The 16,793-nt window shown below is 67.0% G+C and overlaps 3 protein-coding genes across 6 annotated transcripts; all 3 read right to left on the bottom strand.

The window, feature by feature from the left end:
• Nucleotides 1–195: 195 nt before the first annotated feature.
• On the bottom strand, nt 196–10,579 carry VPS16 (VPS16 core subunit of CORVET and HOPS complexes). Its single transcript, XM_080372386.1, has 24 exons — nt 10,429–10,579; nt 9,668–9,756; nt 9,461–9,558; nt 8,544–8,672; nt 8,031–8,175; nt 7,849–7,964; nt 7,371–7,493; nt 6,434–6,489; nt 6,169–6,258; nt 5,507–5,601; nt 4,689–4,765; nt 4,328–4,459; nt 4,092–4,219; nt 3,637–3,672; nt 3,347–3,455; nt 3,141–3,275; nt 2,946–3,054; nt 2,624–2,721; nt 2,416–2,520; nt 1,848–1,925; nt 1,491–1,660; nt 1,291–1,387; nt 1,018–1,121; nt 196–692 (listed from the first exon to the last, which is right to left on the bottom strand). The coding sequence occupies exons 1-24, from the start codon at nt 10,479–10,481 to the stop codon at nt 548–550; spliced, it is 2,517 nt and encodes an 838-aa protein (XP_080228512.1). The 5' UTR covers nt 10,482–10,579; the 3' UTR covers nt 196–547.
• An 824-nt stretch (nt 10,580–11,403) lies between these two features.
• On the bottom strand, nt 11,404–14,209 carry LOC308057192 (putative N-acetyltransferase family 8 member 5). Its single transcript, XM_080373376.1, has 2 exons — nt 13,833–14,209; nt 11,404–12,917 (listed from the first exon to the last, which is right to left on the bottom strand). Exon 2 carries the CDS (start codon nt 12,902–12,904, stop codon nt 12,218–12,220), a length of 687 nt encoding a protein of 228 aa, XP_080229502.1. The 5' UTR covers nt 12,905–12,917; nt 13,833–14,209; the 3' UTR covers nt 11,404–12,217.
• A 542-nt stretch (nt 14,210–14,751) lies between these two features.
• LOC308057159 (putative N-acetyltransferase camello) lies at nt 14,752–16,746 on the bottom strand. 4 transcript variants are annotated; one of them, XM_080373373.1, is made up of 2 exons: nt 16,496–16,746; nt 14,752–15,887 (listed from the first exon to the last, which is right to left on the bottom strand). In XM_080373373.1, the coding sequence occupies exon 2, from the start codon at nt 15,877–15,879 to the stop codon at nt 15,214–15,216; it is 666 nt and encodes a 221-aa protein (XP_080229499.1). In that variant the 5' UTR covers nt 15,880–15,887; nt 16,496–16,746; the 3' UTR covers nt 14,752–15,213. The 4 variants fall into 4 exon arrangements, with proteins under 4 accessions (XP_080229499.1, XP_080229500.1, XP_080229501.1 ...); XM_080373374.1 differs by lacking the exon at nt 16,496–16,746 and adding an exon at nt 16,404–16,477; XM_080373375.1 differs by lacking the exon at nt 16,496–16,746 and adding an exon at nt 16,413–16,432.
• Between the last annotated feature and the right edge of the window lie 47 nt (nt 16,747–16,793).

A 16,793-nucleotide genomic window follows, 5' to 3' on the forward strand; every position in this document is an offset into this window, starting at 1 on the left:
GGGCGTGCTCCGGGCCTCCATCACCCCACACCCCGGGCCCCCCCATGAATGCCCTGCAGCCCCCCCCATAGCCCCGCCCAGGGACCCCGGGAGCCCCTGCGCCCCCTCACCGTGAGGAGGGGGGGGGCTGAGCAGGGGCCGGGGGGTTGCTGAGGGGGGCTGAGGGTACCAAGCATTTCTCACCAGAGGCAGGACAGCGAGCTCTTCTCTTTATTGAACCAGGCAGGGGGCTGGGAGCCACCTGCCCGCAGCTGGGCGGAGGGCACCGGCACTGGGGGGGTCCCGCCGCTGCGTTTTGCAGCCAGTGAGGAAGACCTCGGAGCAGCTGCGAGGGGGGCGCTGCCAGGGTGGCCCCTGTGGCGGCCCAGGGCACAGACACCCTTCTGTCCCACCCACCCTCGCCCCCACAGTGAGGGGGAGGGGAGCCTGGGCTGGGGGCAAAGGGCTGGGAAGCCCGGAGTGGTTCAAGTGGCAGGACTGGGGGGACAGAGCCCCCCTGGAGTGCATGGTAGGCAAGAGGCCAGGGCAGGGCCCCCCGGGCTGGGGCTCACTTCTTCAGGAGCTGGGCTCGAGCCCGGTTCAGCTTCTCGGCCACGGCAGTGTCGGTGCTGGCAGTGCACTTGGACAGGACAAAATTCATCTCGGTCTCATTCTTGTGCTCAATGGCAGCGTCGGCCGCCTGGTCCAGGTCCCTGCAGCAGAGAAGGGCAGCTGGGGGGGCTGGGCGGCCAGGACAGGGAGCAGCAGCCCCAGCCCCCGTTCCCCCCTGTCCTACAGGCCCCAGCCGCAGCAAGGGCAGGCCCCTCCAGCAGCCTGCACTGACTGTGGAGGACAAGGGTCCAGGTGCCCCTCAGCATCACCCACATGCTCCTGCAGGGGGTCTCATCTACCCCCAGGGCCCCCAAGACCCCAGCACCGCTGCATGAGGAACCAGCTGCCCCTGTGGGCTCCGACCCTACCTCCTGCACCCCGCGCTGTTCCCCCCGATGCCCCCAGGAGGGGGCCAAACCAACGCACCCCACCAGGACAAAGGCTTTGACACGCTGCTCGGGGGTCACGCGGGGCGCATACTTCTTGGCCTCGTAGCGGTTGTGGTGCTTCACCGAGATCTCCACAAAGGGCTGGGGAGGAGAGGAGCCCAGTGGGAGGGCGGTGGGGCTGGCTGCCGGCCCCCCCAGCCCCCCACCTTCAGCCCTTGCTCCACACAGTGTGCTCCTGCCGCCCCACAGCACGGCCCCACAGCTGCCCACCGGGCAGGGCTGGCCCCACTCCCCCAGGGAAAGCTCTTACCAGGTACCCAATGGGCGACTTCTTGCTCTTGGAGAACTTCTCCATCTCCTCCCAGTCCCCACGGTTGGCCAGGGCGCTGATCTTCAGCCACCAGTACCTGGGGACACAGATCAAGCTAGCTCCTCCCGCTGCCTGCCCCCCGCAGCCCCCCGACTGCCACCCCACGGCTGCCACCTGGAGAAGCCCTCCCCGGGACCCACCTCTTGTCGGGGATCTTGAACTCGCGATAGAGCTGCTCGGCTCGCTTGTGGTGGCCGTCCAGGATGAGGTTGGAGACAGTGTCATGGAGCGAGAGGTCGAGATAGGGCTTGTCAAAGTCCTCCTGGAGGTGCCGCTGGAGCCGCAAGAGCTTGATCTGATCCTCTGTGGCCTGGGGAGCAAAGCACCAGCCTGAAGGGGCCCTTGCCCCAGCAAGCGATGGCAGCAGCCCACCCAGCCTCAGCCACAGAGCAAGGCAGGGGGAGCAGCAATGTCCCACTGAGCAGAGGTGACCCAGCCGCAGCCTCGTGCCCACCGGCAGCACCCCACGGCATCTCCCCAGCCCTGGCCAAGCTCACCTTGGCAGCGAACTCATTTTTGGCTTTGTAGTACTCGTCCAGGGCATTCTGCAGAGCTCCCACTCGCCCTTCAATGCGCTGGAGACAGAGAGCACAACCGCCTCAGCCCCTGCCAGCACGGACGCCACACTGCGGGGATCGGGCAGCACCCCCAGAGCGCCTCAGGTGAGGTGCGAGGGGTGTCTGGTGCCGAGACACAGCCATGGCAAGGCTCCATTTCTGCGATGCTTTGCTTGACCCCCAGAGATGGGCAGAGGGCTGCATCCTGCCTCGCCCCGAGTGGGATCCCCACCTCCCAGCACAGGCAGGGTGGGCTGGGTGTCTGCTAGCACAGAGCCCCGAGGTACGAGCTGGGGAGCCCCTTTCCCATGGCCTGAGCATGTGGAGGGGGAAAACCCCTCTGGCTGGTGCTGAGCTGCATAGGGCAGAGGCAGCTACCAGGCGTGAAATTCCCCCTGCCCCTTCCCCAGCACGCTGGCTCTCCCAGGCCATGCAGCTCCCTGGGCAAGGAGTCGGCAGCCCAGAGCCCACCAGCCCTTCCTCCCTGCCCCCACCGCCGGGCACGGACCTTCTCCGAGTAGCTGGAGTGGACGTGGAAGTTGCCAAGCTCCTGGTGATTGTCGTCCTGGTTATACAGGTCCTTCAGCGTCTCCCGCTCCTGGTGCTTGCAAAACTGGGGAGCAACAAGCGGGTCTCAGGGCATGCGGGGACAGGGAGCTGCACCCCTCCACCACAGCATGGCTGCCGGGAGCCAGGCGTGCGGCCGCAGCCCCTACCTGGCGGTACAGGCTCAGGGCCACCGGCTGGTTCTGCAGCGTCATGAAGAAGGTGCCACGATTCAGCTCGTTCTTCAGGTGGAGCACGACAGCGTAGACTGGGGCAGACAGCGCAGTTCAGAAGAGGGGGACGGGTCCTTGACCCCCACATGGCCAGCCCTGGGGGACGAGGGGACGACCCAAGCCCCACGCCGAGGGTCAGCACTTCCCCACAGGGCTCAAGCAGCTCCCGCCACCCTCATTCCACAGGGCACAAAGCTACGAACGGGCTCCCCCAGACCGCAAAACCCTCCCCCCTCCTCCGCCCAGCCCCAGCCCTCACCCAGGTCAGTGTCCCCGCTCTCAATGGCTTTGCTGAGGGCCAGCTTGCTCCGCTTCATCTTCAGCAGCAGCGGGACCTGCTCCCCGGAGCGTGGCTCATACTCCAGCAGCTGCAGGCAGCAGAGTGGTTGTCAGTGCACAGCCACCAGGTGTGACCCCCCCTGGCTCACCCACGCTACAGCCCCAGCCAAGAGACCTTGATGGCAAGCTCTGTCCTGCCGCAGTCATAAGCCCGGGCAGCAATCTCAGAGTAGGAGATGCCCGGTGTGTCACCCAGCTTCTGGTTGATGGCATGGGCCACCTCCTCATCAGACTTGTCCTTCTGCTGCACCTGGCAGGGCGTGAGCGGAGAGGTCTCTGCACAGCCCCAGATGGGCAGAGCCCCCCCAGCTGCCTCCTTACCTTGTAGCAGGCCCAGTGGGCCAGGATGCGGCTGACACCCTGGATCTCCGAGAGGCGCAGGTACTCGCAGATTCTGATGGCCAGGGGGTAGAGCCGCCGCAGGACCAGCCTGGTGCGGCACACAGTGGGTCAATGGTGTGGCCCCACACGTGTCCGAGGAGCCGAGCAGCTCAGCCCCTGGCCAGGGAGACTGGGACCACAGGGACGGGGACCACAACATGGCCAGACACTGCCTCAGCCCAGGCTACCTGGGGACAGGGCTGTCGTGCCTGACTTGTGGGGACCCTTACCTGTCCAACAGGACCTCAACAGTGAGCCGCTTGTATCTGTGGGGGCAGTCAAGGGACATCCGGGACTGCAAAACCCCACAGAGCACAGGCAAAGCATGCCAAGCACCTGCCTCCATCCTGGCAGCATCCCTGCCTGACACACTACGGCCAGCCCTGGCACATAGAGCCATAGGGCCAGCTCGGCTTGGCCAGCACCACAGACCGGCTCTGCGGGGTGCGATGAGTGTAGAGGTCTCAGCTACAGACCCTCGTCATGGGGCGTGGGGCACAGCTGGTGCCTGAACCCACAGCATCAGCAGCTAAGCAGCTCTGCAGCTCTCCCCACCTTGTCTCGCTCCACCTGTGAGGTGGCCACCCCAGCAGAGCCCAGAGCTCCAGGCAGCATTGATCCTGCCTAGGCCAGATCCTGCACCTGGCCCAGCATCATCCCTCGTGCGCTGTCCCACAGAGGATACTGGGTGAAGGTGAGGGGGATGCCGATCTGGTAGTCCCGGATGGCGTTGAGCACCCGCAGGTCCTGGCACATGCGCACAAAGCTCTCCGGGGGGAACTTGTCGATGAAGCACTTCCCAAAGGATGCTGCCTGTGGGAAGAGGTGTGCGATGCTGGGGCTGCACCGGCCACAGCATGACTGCCAGCTGGGAGGAAGATGGCTTCAGCTACAGCCAAAGCCTCCCTCTGCCTCACTCACCCTCAGCAGCGACTTCTGGGTGTCCGGCTCATGCTCGTAGCCGGCTGCCTCAATGCACTGGCTCACCGCCTCCGGGAGCAGCTTCTGGTCCTTGATCTCCCGCAAGTACTCGTCTGCCTTCTGGCTCTCCTTCTGCAGGGAGCACAGCAAGGTACTCAATGGTCAGGGTGAGCCCCAGGAGCCCCAGCACCCCTGGGATCAGGGGCCAAGGGAGCCCTGCCCTGGCACCTTGGCCCCGGCAGGGACCTCCGGGATCTCCCCCTTCCCCTCACTGCGGGATAACGCTGGCAGCAGTTTGCATCAGAGCCACCCCAACCTCCCCAGGGGTGGGCAGGACCCAGAGCAGGGCAGCGGGCCGTACCTCATACTCCTTCTGTGCCTCCAGCAGAAGTGCTCCTGGGGCCATGGAGGCAATCTTGAAGATCTCCTGGCTGGCCTCTGCAGAGATGGAAGGAAAAAACGAATATGTGAGAGGCTGCCCCAGCCCAGGCACGTCACCTGCACCTGTTGCAGCCTGCTCCCCCACCATCCCTGCCCAGCTCTGGGACCCCAGGAGAGCCCGTGCCAGCACTGTCCTTCATCAGAGCGGGAGCACGGCCACCGTCGGCTAAGAAGCCGGGCAGAGCTGTGACTGTAGCCCCCAGTAAACACCAATCCAAGGGTCCAAGAGACGGAGGCAGGGGCAGCTGCCAGGACCCACGCATTCCCAAGGAGCTATTCCACCCCACAGCCATGGCAGCTCCCAGGCAGCTCCGCTCTGGAAAAGCAAGGAGGGCAGCAGTGCGGGAGGCAAGGAACAGGTGTGCCAAGCTGTGCCAGGCCTCAGCTCAAAGTGTGGGGGCTGTGGCAGCGGGAGGAGTGGGAGCAGCCCTGCCTCAGGACACAGAGCTGGCAAAGGAGGGGACCAGAACAGGCACAGTGCTGGGAAAGCAGGAGCCCTGGGCCAGGTGATGGGCTGGGTTCAGAGCCCTGCGCTCGGTGGCTGGTGGGGCTCAGGGCACAGCTCTACTCTGCTGTGGGGGGTCTCACCACCCCTCGAGTCTCCAGAAAGAACTGGGTGGGCTGGACCCACACACATAGAGCTGGACACAGTGACAGGCCACAGCCTGGGCGCTGGAGAGACCTGCCCACCCAGACGCAGGGGGTCCCACACAGCCTCGCCACCCAACACCATCTCACCTGGGATCTCGTGCAGGAACTCATGGGAGGTGCGAGACAAGATCCGGACCCCATCCAGCTCGGGCACCAGGTAGGAGTCCTCATCCAGGACAAATCTGTGCTCCTTGCTAAGGGCTCGCAGGAAGAAAGCAGCTCTGGATACAGCCCAGCCCCAGCAATGCCACAGAGGAACCTCCTGGAGCCCACATCCCCATGGGGCTGTGGCTTGTGACCTCCCTTTTCCACGGAGAGTCAGCAGGGTGTGGGCTCAGCACTTTGGAGAGACAGGAATCCCCCCAGCCACAGCAGCCCTCCTGGAATTGGGACTGGATCTTGGCAGGGCCAGTGCTCCCAGCCACAGGGGCTTTGGTGGCTCCCAGCACCAGAGGGGAGCAGGATCCCCTTGGCAGGGAGGGTCCGAGAAGGGGGACAAGGGCCAGGGGGACAGACAGGAGGAGGTTTTGCTGCTGTACCATACCGGGCTGGACAGGGGAAATCACAGCAGAACTACACAGAGAACAGTCAGCCTCCTCTGCCCACCCTGGGGCCACTGACACCGAGGGGGCTTCCAGGGATACCAGGGTCCATGACAGCCAGTGGTGGCCCAAGGAGGGCCTGCGGCAGCCTGCAGTTTGGGCTGGCCTTTGGAAACGACACTGGTGTCCCTCTTCCCCAAAGGATACTGGATGCACTCCGTGGAGTTGCCCACCACCATCAGCTGCCGGTCCCAGGTCACGACCACAGCACGCTGCCGGCTCCGGGGACGCATGCACCTGCCAGGGAGCCCCAGCCCCGTTGCAGCCCTCCATGCATGGAACGGAGATGCACGAGGGTCCTGCTCATCCCAGCGAGCAGCAAGGTGGCCGCAGAGCCGAGAAGACCCTGGCAAAGGCTCAAGGTACCGGCAGAGGGCAGGTCTGCAGGACCAGGGGCAGGGAGACCACTCACCAAACCATCTGCTTGGGTGGAGATCGGACACTGCTGTGGAACTCGCAGAGCTTCTCCTGCAGCAGGAAAGAGCTGGGTCAGGGGGTCGGTGGCATCGTGTGGGCTGCAGAGATGGGTGGCACTGCATGCGCACCAGGGCCACGTGCTGAGGGGAGCTGCCAGGGTTGAGAAGCACAGCCCAAGCTGTAACGGACACCGGGAGCATGGGTGCTGTGCCGTGAGCAGGTCCCATGGGAGCACCCAGCCCGTCTCTGGCCCTGGGGGCAGCCAGGGCTGCAGCCGACACAGCTGAAGGACAGGGATGCTGCATGAGCACTTAAACCAAGTGTGAGAAACATTTCTCCGCTGCTGCGGCACACGGCATGCCTGCACATAGAGAAAGCAGCTGCTTATGCTCAACTGAGACCCAGTAAGTGAACGAAGGCGAAAGAAGAAGGATCGGTCTCAGAGGGCACAGAAGGCAACCAGCACATCACCAGCACACAACGCAGGGAAATTTGCAGGGGAGGACCATGACTTACAAGCAAGGCCCCTACGCTGAAGCAACCACACCAGCAGTGGTGATAAGGCTGGGGCTGCCCAGAAAATGGTACTGGGACCAGCAACCAGCAGGGAAACAGTAATTTGTGGTGGGCTGTTTATCTGGGGGGAGTTCAGACAGGGAAAGGGACGTGCAATGCCAGCAAAAAGGTGGGTCCAGAAACAGAAAAAGTGGGGAGTCAGGTCTAAAATCAGGTGAAGAACAGAAAAGGGTGGATGTCCTGAGAGCAGACACCTGCAGACAGCAGCAAGGCCGACCTGCAGCCCTGAATCCATGGGGAACGCCAGGGAACCTGTGCAGACACCCTACACTGCTGGATCTGTCTGCCAGACAGGGAGCGGAGGGGTGGGCTGACACCCTGATGCCCCATCACGGGGAGGGGAGGGAGAGACTCACCTTCAGTGTGGCTAGCCCCATCCAGATGTAGCCCGTGTCAGTGAAGAGTGCCAGGCAGCGGTAGTTGAAGGACACAGCCATCTGCAGATAGGCGCCAGCAGAGGGGCTCATGCCAGGGGGGGTCTGGTACGGGGAAAGGGTGAGGGTTACACCCTGGGGGGCATGCTCCAGGGACACAAATGTGCCACACGCCAGCACCGACGCTGCGTAAGGGGCTGAGGGCTGGTCAGAGCTGGGATGTCCCCTCCCACCCTGCGCCTGCTCAACCCTCACTCCTTTGCCCCTGGCCAGGATGGGGCCAGATGTCCCTGCTGTACATGCCAGCCTGCAGGACAGCAGGAGGAAGGACCTACCGGTGTGTGCTGGTGGCAGGAGAGCATCCCACGGGACAGCAGGGGACAGGGGAAGGACCTGACAGTGCGCACGGGGGGCTGCAGACCACCCTGCTCCCTGCAGACACCCGCCAGGGCTCACTCACCACCACAGAGCAGGAGGTGTTATCCAGGAGGTAGAGGTCCTGTCCGACCGCCAGCAAGACGATGGTGACTCTATCCTGGGACAGCACGGCCCAGCAAGAAGGCGGCTTCTGCAGACCTGCCAGGCACCAGCGTCAGGTCCCCACGCCCAGCCAGAGCTGGGGGCAATGGGGACGGGACGCACCGGGAACCTCGGGCATCCTGCGCAGCTTCAGGTCATCAATGTTGGTGGTCAGGGAGAAGCGGTGTGCGCCGGTGAGGATGGCCACACCGGTGCCGTACTCGGTGTGGAAGACCTTTGCCTCCAGCACGCGGTTCTGCAGCACCTCCTGTGTCATGGAGAGAGTGGTGGGCTCGGACTGGGGCTCAGCACCACACTGCCGCTGCTCCAGGAGCAAAAGCACCCTGGGGGTGAGCAAGCCCAGCCTGGGGCTGCACTGCTGGTACTTGTCCCAGCTCAGACAGGCCTCGCTCCTGCAGCAACGAGGGAATCGTTCTGGTCCCAGGGGCCATGGGCATGGTTGCCAGCCTGTTCCTGAGGGCAGGCAGCCCTGCAGGGAGGCTGAGAGAGCCCCAGGCTCCCCACTGTACCCTGTGGGGCTGGGGGAGCACTTGGCGAGGCCTCGCAGCAATCATTTCTCTGTCACACAAACCCAACCCTGGGCATCCCTTGAGCTCCCCGGCCTGCCACACTCACATTGCCCATGCTGAAGTGGCGCATGAACTCGCAGAAGAGGTTGTAGATGAGAACGGTGCCATCCTCCTGGATGCACAGCAGGTCCTCACTGGCCGTCCAGCCCAGCTGCACCAGCTGGCCGCTCTTCCACTGCGGGCAGGACACACGCGAGTGCATCATGGGGCTGCTCAGCTCCCAGCCAGCCCAGCCCCACAGACCTCTCCTCCAGGAGGCATACATGAAGCCAACGGCCACCATTGGGCATCTGGAGGTCTGATGCCCCTGGCTGCCCTGGCTCTGCAGGGCCCTGCAGTCGCAGCAGCTTTCCCTGTTCCTCCACGTCTCACTGCCCTGCGGCCGCCACAGCCCCAGGCATCAGGGAAGGGATGCTCCTCCTGCAGCACCAATGCTGCAGCTCCCTTTCCCACCCTCTTAGATGATGTCCAGAGGTACCTTGATCCCACAGTTCTCCCAGGGCTAGGCAGCCTTCTTCCCCCTACAGCTTCCCCCACTTTCCCCTTGAGCACACCACCACTTCTAAGCGTTTTTTCCAAAGCTTTCAGGGGGCTGCAGAGCTGCACGGAGCCATTGCCCCAGAGAACACAGCGTGCCCGAGGACATGTGCCCCCCCAGAGAGACCAGAGGAGCTGCCCAAGGGCACACAAGCCAGTGGCACAGGCAGAGGCAGCTGCTGGCCTCACAGCCGAGTGATTCACCTACAACACCCAGCCCGTAACCCAGCCACGCAGCGCTGCACCCTCTCGGTGGTACCACCAAGCCTTTCCACAGCCCTCCTGCCCACAGACTTATTGCTGCGAGGGGCAGAGAGCTGCAGCCCCTGGTGTCCCCCTAGGTGGTGGCCAGGGCTCCCTGGCACGTCACAGCAGCACCCAAGGCACAGCTCCAAGGGGGGGGACAGCGACCCCACACCAGCTCACCGGCATGCTGGCCAGGAGAAGCCCCGAGGCAGAGTAGATCTCCAGCAGTGGGCGGGCGCTGGGGGATTTCTCCTTGCGGGTGTTGTTCTTCAGCAGAGCTGCGGGTGGGATGGGACAGCCTGCCTGAACCACGGCCCCTCCGACATCGCGGCCGGGGGGTCAGGGCAGCCCCGGCATGGAGTCCCAGGGGCCAGGGCCTGGCCCTACCTATGGGTCCTCCATACGGGGCGGCCGCCACCATGCAGTCCCGCAGGTCCTCCTTCAGGCTCCACTCCATGGTGTACAGCTCGAACTTGCTGTGGGCAACGGATGGACAGACGGGCGGATGGATGGACAGGTGGCAGATGCAAGGACGGGGGGGCTGGGGATGGTGCCCACCCCCCAGCCAGCCCCAAGACTAGTGGCTGTACCAGGACACCCCAAGCAGCCCCAGGACCCCTCTGGCCGGTCCCAGGGTCCATAAGCAGCCCTGAGACCCCCTGAGCAGCCCCGGAATCCCCCTGGCCAGCCCCATGGTCCATGAGACCCCCTGAGCAGCCCCAGGACCCCCCTTGGCTGGCCCCAGGGACCACGAGCAGCCCTGCAACCCCTGAGCCGCTCTGGGACCCACCCCAGCCAACCCCAAAGTCCACAAGACCCCCCCGAACACCCCCAGAACGCCCCCGGCCAGCCCCAGGGCCCACAAGCAGCCCTGAGACCCCCTGAGCAGCCCCAGGACCCCCTCAGTCGGCCCCAAGGTCCATGGGACCCCCCCCAACCAGCCCCGGGACCCCCCAAACTATCCCCAGGGTCCATAAGCAGTCCTGAGACCCCCAAGCAGCTCTGGGACCCCCCCAGCCGGCCCCAGGGCCCACAGGCAGCCTTAGGACCCCTCCCAGCAGCCCCGGGACCCCCGCGGCCGGCCCCAGGGCTGGGGAGGGGCCGCCTCCGGCCGGTGCCGAACCTAAGCCGCCCCCGCCGCCCCTCACCGGTAGAAGGCCTCCTCGCCCAGCGGGTTCCAGTTGGCCGTGTAACAGTCCATGGTGCCGGGCCGAGCTGAACCGGGCGCTGTCGGTGGCACAGCCTCTGCCTGCGCTTCCGACCGCCGCGCCCCGCCCCGCCCCGCGACGCCCCGCCCCGCGACGCCGCCGCGGTGGCCGCCATCTTAAGTGAGGGCACGGGGAGCGTGAAAGGGAATCGCCATCATCGTGGGTGAGGTCACGGCGGATCGGCGCCGTCGCCATCTTGAGTGAGGGCACGGCCTCCCTCCCGCTCCCGGGCACCACGGGGTCCCCTGTCACCCTCCCTGAATGACAGACACACACACACACCCCGCCAGCATCTCGGGGGTCCCTGGTGTCCCCTGTCCCCAGCACCGGGGGTCCTCGTACCCTGGGAACCCGGAATGCCCCTGTTGCCCTACGTGTCCCCAAGGTGTCCCTGGGTGTCCCCCATGGCGTCTCCAAAGTGTCCTGCAGCGCCACCCAAAGCGTCCCCGAGGTGTCCCTGCAGCATCCCCCAAAGCGTCACAAAGGTGTCCTCCTGAGGTCCGTGCCCAGGTGTCCTAGCAGTGTCCCCCGAGGTGTCCCCAACATGTCCCTGAGGTGCCCCCCGAGGTGTCCCCAAGGCATCCCTGCAGCGTCCCCCAACATGTCCTCCCAGGTGTCCGGCCCCCCGACCCCACGGCCAGGCAGGCATGGAGGCAGGGGGGAAGGGGGCCGGCAGGCGCGTGCTGGCACACGCAGTGGCACACTGCCACGCACGGGCACACGGGCGCACACGCATGCAGCCACGCAGGCACATGCACAGTTGCAGGCACATGCACAGCACGGCCCTGCCTGCGGCCACACGCACAGGGAACACACCAGCTTGCACGCCTGCACACGTGCGTACACACACCCACACACACGGGGAACACACTGGCTTGCACGCCCGCACACGTGTGTACGCGCACACACCCCACGCAGTGCTCCCACAGGTGTCCCTTTATTTGTCACCGCTAGAGAACTAGGAAAGGCCCCAGCAGCCGGCCCTACACAGGTGCCATGGCAGTGCCTCACGTGCCAAGGTCGGTGTGCCATGGCAGCGCCTCCCATGCTGGGGTCGGTGTGCCATGGTGGGGCCCGGTGTGCCGAGGCCAGGGATGCTGCAGTGGTGGCCAGCGTGCCGGGGCTGGGGTCAGTGTGCCATGGTGGTGCCTCATGTGCCAGGGCTGGGGCCAGGGGTGCCATGGCTGTGCCTCACATTCCGGGTCGGGGGATGCTGCACTGGTACCTCACATGCCAAGGCCAGCGTCAAGGGTACCATGGCGATGCTTTATGTGCCAGGGCTGGGGTCAGAGGTACCACAGTGGTGCCTCACGTGCCAGGCTGGGGTCAGGGGTGCCACAGCAGTGCCTCACGTGCCAGGGTTGGGATCAGGAGTGCCATGGTGGTGCCTCGTGTCAGGGTCAGGGGTGCCGTGGATGTGCCTCACATTCCGGGGCCAGGGATGCTGCAGTGGTGCCTGGCATGCCGAGGCCAGCATCAGGGGTACCATGGCAGTGCCCTATGTGCCAGGGCTGGGGTCAGGAGTGCCGTGGCTGTGCCTCACGTTCTGGGGCTGGGGATGCTGCAGTGGTACCTTGTGTGCTGAGGACAGTGTCAGGGGTGTCACGGCAGTGCCTTATGTGCCAGGGTTGGGGTCAGTGTACTGCAGTGGTGCCTCATGTGCCAGGGCTGGGGTCAGGGGTGCCACGGCAGGGCCTCATGTGCTGGGGCCTGGGTGCCGTGGCAGTGCCTAGTGTGGCGAGGCTGCAGCACGGCCGGGCAGGTCGCAGCGGTACTGGAAGATCTGGAAGCAGAGGAGAGTGCCGAGCAGCGAGGGGCTGAAGGCGCCCACCTTCCTGAAGCCCTGGCCCTCGTAGAGCCGCTGGGCCGCCACCTGCACCATGGAGGTGGAGAGGACCACCGCCCCATACCCCCGTGCCCGGGCGAAGCGCAGCACCTCCCCGCAGAGCGCTTTGGAGATGCCCCGGCCCCGGTAGTCCCTGCTGACTGACATTCGCTTCAGCTCCAGGGCCGCCCCTCTCTCAGCCGGATCCTGCGGTGGTGCCACGGCCACCATGCCCACCACGGCCCCCCCAGCCTCAGCCACCCAGAAGCAGGAGTCGGGTGCCCGCAGGTAGCTGGTGGGGATGTCACAGAGGTCGGTGCTCAGTGCCTGGCGCACATAGGACGTACTGAAGGAGCGGACCAGGAGCCAGATGGCCACCAGCGCCAAGGCCACGGCCCCCAGCCCTAGCACCCAGTAGCCCACGACTGTCCGCACTGCCGCGAAGAGGACCAGCAGCCCCAGCTGAGCCCGTGCTGAGCGCAGGACGTGGCGGTAGCCAGCCGAGGCGTGCTCCAAGATGCCACGGGCAAAGAGGGTCCGCACGGCGTCGTAGTCCTGTTCCCGGTACTGACGGATGCGGTAGGACGCCATGGGCTACTGGCACCTGCGGCACAGCACAGGGGCATCAGGGCAGTGCCCGCCTCGGACACAAATCCCCAGAGGACCCCCAGACCCCATCACCGGTATGGCACAGCTGGCAAATGGGCAGGAACCGCCACCCCAGTGCCATGTGGCTGCGTTTGCACCCATCGGCCAGGCACCAGCCTGCGCCTGGCATCGCTCCCCACCATCATCACCTGTGAAACCACCACTGCCAGCTTTGCCTGTGGCAGCCCTCAGCCCCAGTGGGGTCCCTGCCCCGCTCCTCCTCCCACACCCCTCTCCCTGCTCGGGGACCCCACGGATCCCTCCCAGCATCACCTGTCTCATCCCGGTTTTCCCTGTCTCCCCCAGGAGCAGCAGCAGGACCGGGGCCGGCCCCACAGTGGGGGTCCCTGTGAAGGTGGGGGGCGAGCAGGCTGGAGGTCCTACCTCCCTCTCCACGGGGTCCCAGCAATTCATCCCACCCGCCCCAGGCTGCGGGGAGCAGGGTCGGGCTAGGACACCCGGGAGCAGGGCCTGGGGGCGGCAAAGGGAGACCCCGGAGGACGTGCGGGTGCCTGTCCCCCCCCGCCACCAGAGCAGCCCCGGGACCCCGGCACCCCCCGGCGCTGGGCACGGGCCGGGCGGCTGCCTGTCCTCTGCCCGTGCTGCCACGGCGGGGGCCCGGGGGGTGCCGGGCACAGCCCCACCCGGGGGCTGCTCGGGACGCGCCGCGGGCTTGTGCCCCCACTCGCAGGGACGGGGACCCCACGCGGGGGCGGCTCCTGGGGGGGGACCCTGAGCTGCCGAAACCCCCGCGGGGTCCGCACCGGCCTCGTTACGGAGGGCTACGGGGGAGCGCGCGGCCTCAGCCCCCCCACCCGCCGGGTCCCCCCGCCTCCCCCGCAACCCCCCAGCTCCCCGCGCCAGTAGCTACCGGCTCCGCCGCTCCTCAGACCGGGGCCGCGGTCCTCCGGGCAAACGGGTAGTCCCCGGCCCGACCCCGGGGCGCCGGCAGCCCCTCTGCCAGGGGGTGTCTCTGCTTCCCGGCGCTGGCCCGTCCCCCAGCTCCCACCGCGGCGCCGAAAGCTGCCGGCCCGCTCCGCCCACCGGGGGTCTGGCCAAGCGGGGGGCGCTCCGGCGGCGGCACCGAGCGGCACCCCTGGCTCGCCCTTCCCGGGGCTGAGGGGCCGGGCAGCGCAGGCGCCGACGGCGACGCTGCCCCCCCGCTCCTGGGCTGCCGCCGTAACCCGGCCCCGGGCAGCTCGGCCTGGCGGAACGCGGGGGGGCCGCTGCCGTGCGGGGGGGGCCTCGGCGGCGCCTCTGCCCGCCGCCGCCCGAAGAGAGGGGATGCTTTGGCACCGGGCCCCTTCCGCCGCCGCCGGGGGGGGGGTGTGAAGGGACGCGTAACACCTTTGACAGCCCCTTCCACCCCGAGCTCCTCCCGGGGGGGTACCGGCCAGCCCAGCCCCACCGGGCCTTTGCCCAGAGCCAAGCGCCACCGGTGCCAGGCTCGGCTTATAGCCAAGGCACCTTTTGTCCCCCGAACAAAGGCCATCAGAGGTAAAGGTGGGGGCTCAGGGGACCCTGAGGGACGGGCTCCACCCAGGGCACCTGTCCTCCTCCCGGGGACTGGCTGGCCACTGACACTGGTACTGGGAGTCTGGGGGAGATGTGTGAGGGTTGTCCCATGGGCTTACAGCAATGCCCCATGGGCCCATATCGGTGCCAGACCCCCAGCCCCACACCAGCCCCTTCCCGTGGGGATGCCGTGGAGGTCCCTGTGGTGCCAGGGACCCCCCCCATCAATCCACTGGTACCGCGACCCCAGCACGGGAAGAACAGCCCAGCCCAGCACTGCGGTGGGTCCTTTATTTCTCCACCCACATGGGTACAGCACCCAACCCGCAGGCACTGCTGAGGGGGGTGCAACTGGGGGTCCTCCTCAGGCAGCCATGGGCCCCCAGGGGACACAGAGGCATGGGGGCCAGGCATGGCATCACCGCAGCAAACCTCCCCAGGCAGGGCTTGGTAGTGAGCAGTGCGGCACCTCCGCCACCCTGCCGCTCCCCCACCGCGCATGGCACAAGGGTCTCTACCCCCTGTGCCAGCACACCCCACGCTCCCTGAGAAGCAGCACCGGAGCAGCTCCACAGCAGGGCATGAGCCATGGGGGTCCCAGCACCCTGCTGCAACACCATGGCCAACAGGCCAGGTCAAGAGCAGCGTCCCGCACCACAGCTGGCGTGGCAGGGCTCTGGGCACAGCTCCCCTCGGGGGTCCGCCTGGCTGTGCTGGTGCCAGTGCCACGGTGGGGCTCAGGGTGTGCCGGACAGGTCGTAGCGGTAGGTGGTGATGGTGCAGTTGGCCAAGCGGCCGTAGATGGTGGGCAGGACGTAGTGGCGCTGCTGGCGGAAGCCCAGGCGCTCATAGAGGGCTCGAGCCTCGTGCTGCAGCATCAGCGTGTTGAGCACCACGGCCCGGTAGCCGCGCTGCCGCGCGAAGGCCAGTGCAGTGCGGCCCAGTGCCGTGGCAATGCCCAGGCCACGGTAGTCCTTCCTCACCGACATCCTCTTCAGCACCACCTCCCCGTCAGTGCCGTCGGCTGGCCGCAAGCCCACCGTACCCACCACCCTCTCGTCCGCCTCCGCCACCCAGAACTGGGCACCGGCGTTCTCGGCGTAGGTGGCCGCGATGTCCTGCAGGTCGTCCCCAAGGCAGCGGTCGATGTAGGTGCTCCAGGCATAGCCCAGGAGGTGCCGGGCCAGGGCCAGCAGCAGGGTGAGGGCCAGCACAGGCAGCAGCAGCGAGCGGGCACTGGCCAGCAGCAGGCAGAAGGTGCAGCCCAGCACCAGCAGTACCCAGGGCTGCCGCAGCACGTGCAGGCACAGTGCTGGCACATACTCGCTCATGCCAGTGGCGAAGACCTCGCGCACTGCCTCGTAGTCATCCTCGCGGTACAGCCGGATCCGGAATTCCACCATGGTGCGTGCTGGCACGGGAAGGCGGGGGGCTCAGGCCTCGAAAGCGACCCCCATCGATGGGGCTGGCCCAGGGTCCCACCAGGCCCAGGACAGGGCAGTGGCTGCCCCCAGCCCACCGACACCCCCTTGCACCCCACTGGCCTGGCCTGCCCTCTCCCCCACCTCCAGGGACCCTCCCCTGCCGCCTCCCCACAGAGTACCCCCCTCACACACTGTGGGCCCCCTCAGCCCCCCTTCGGGACCCTCCTGGCACCCCCTGCACCGCCTTCGGTGTCTCCCCACTCCCAGAACCCCTGGCCACACCCCAGCCCATACAACCCCCCAGGTCCTAGCACCCTAGGGCCTCCCCCCTCCGTGCCCCCATGCTTGCAGCACCCCCCAGCCCCCCACAGTGTCCCCCGGCTCCAGCACCCCCGACCCCCCCCAGCACCCCCCGGTCTCAGCAACCCACAGACTCCCCGCCCAGCACCCTACGTGCCCCCCCGGTCCCAGCACCTTCCGGACCCCCGCCCATGTCCCCATACTCTCAGCACCCCTGGTCCCAGCACCCCCGTCCGGTCCCAGCACAGCCGGCCCGCCCCAGCAACCCCGGTCCCCCTGCCCCGCCCCCACTCACCGCGCCCTCCGCCCGCACCGCGCCGCGGCAGCGCCCGCCTGACACCGACGGGGTTCGCGGCCCATTGGCCCCCACGCCTCCCGTGGACACGCCCCCCCGCCGCCAGCAGCCAATGGGCGCCCAGCGAGGAGCGGCGGGGGCCAACCCGCCGAGGGGACTCGGTGACGACGCAGGGCGGGGCATCTGTCAGGTGGAAGGGAGCCTGCGGAGTACGGGACGGGCCCGCGGAGGGGCGGGGCTTCCGTCAGCGGGGCCGCCATTGACCTTCAGGGCAAAGGCGGAGAACGAGGGGGCGGGG

The sequence above is a fragment of the Falco punctatus genome (genome assembly GCF_963210335.1).
Source record: "Falco punctatus genome assembly, chromosome: 1".
In the NCBI taxonomy this organism is placed as follows: domain Eukaryota; kingdom Metazoa; phylum Chordata; class Aves; order Falconiformes; family Falconidae; genus Falco; species Falco punctatus.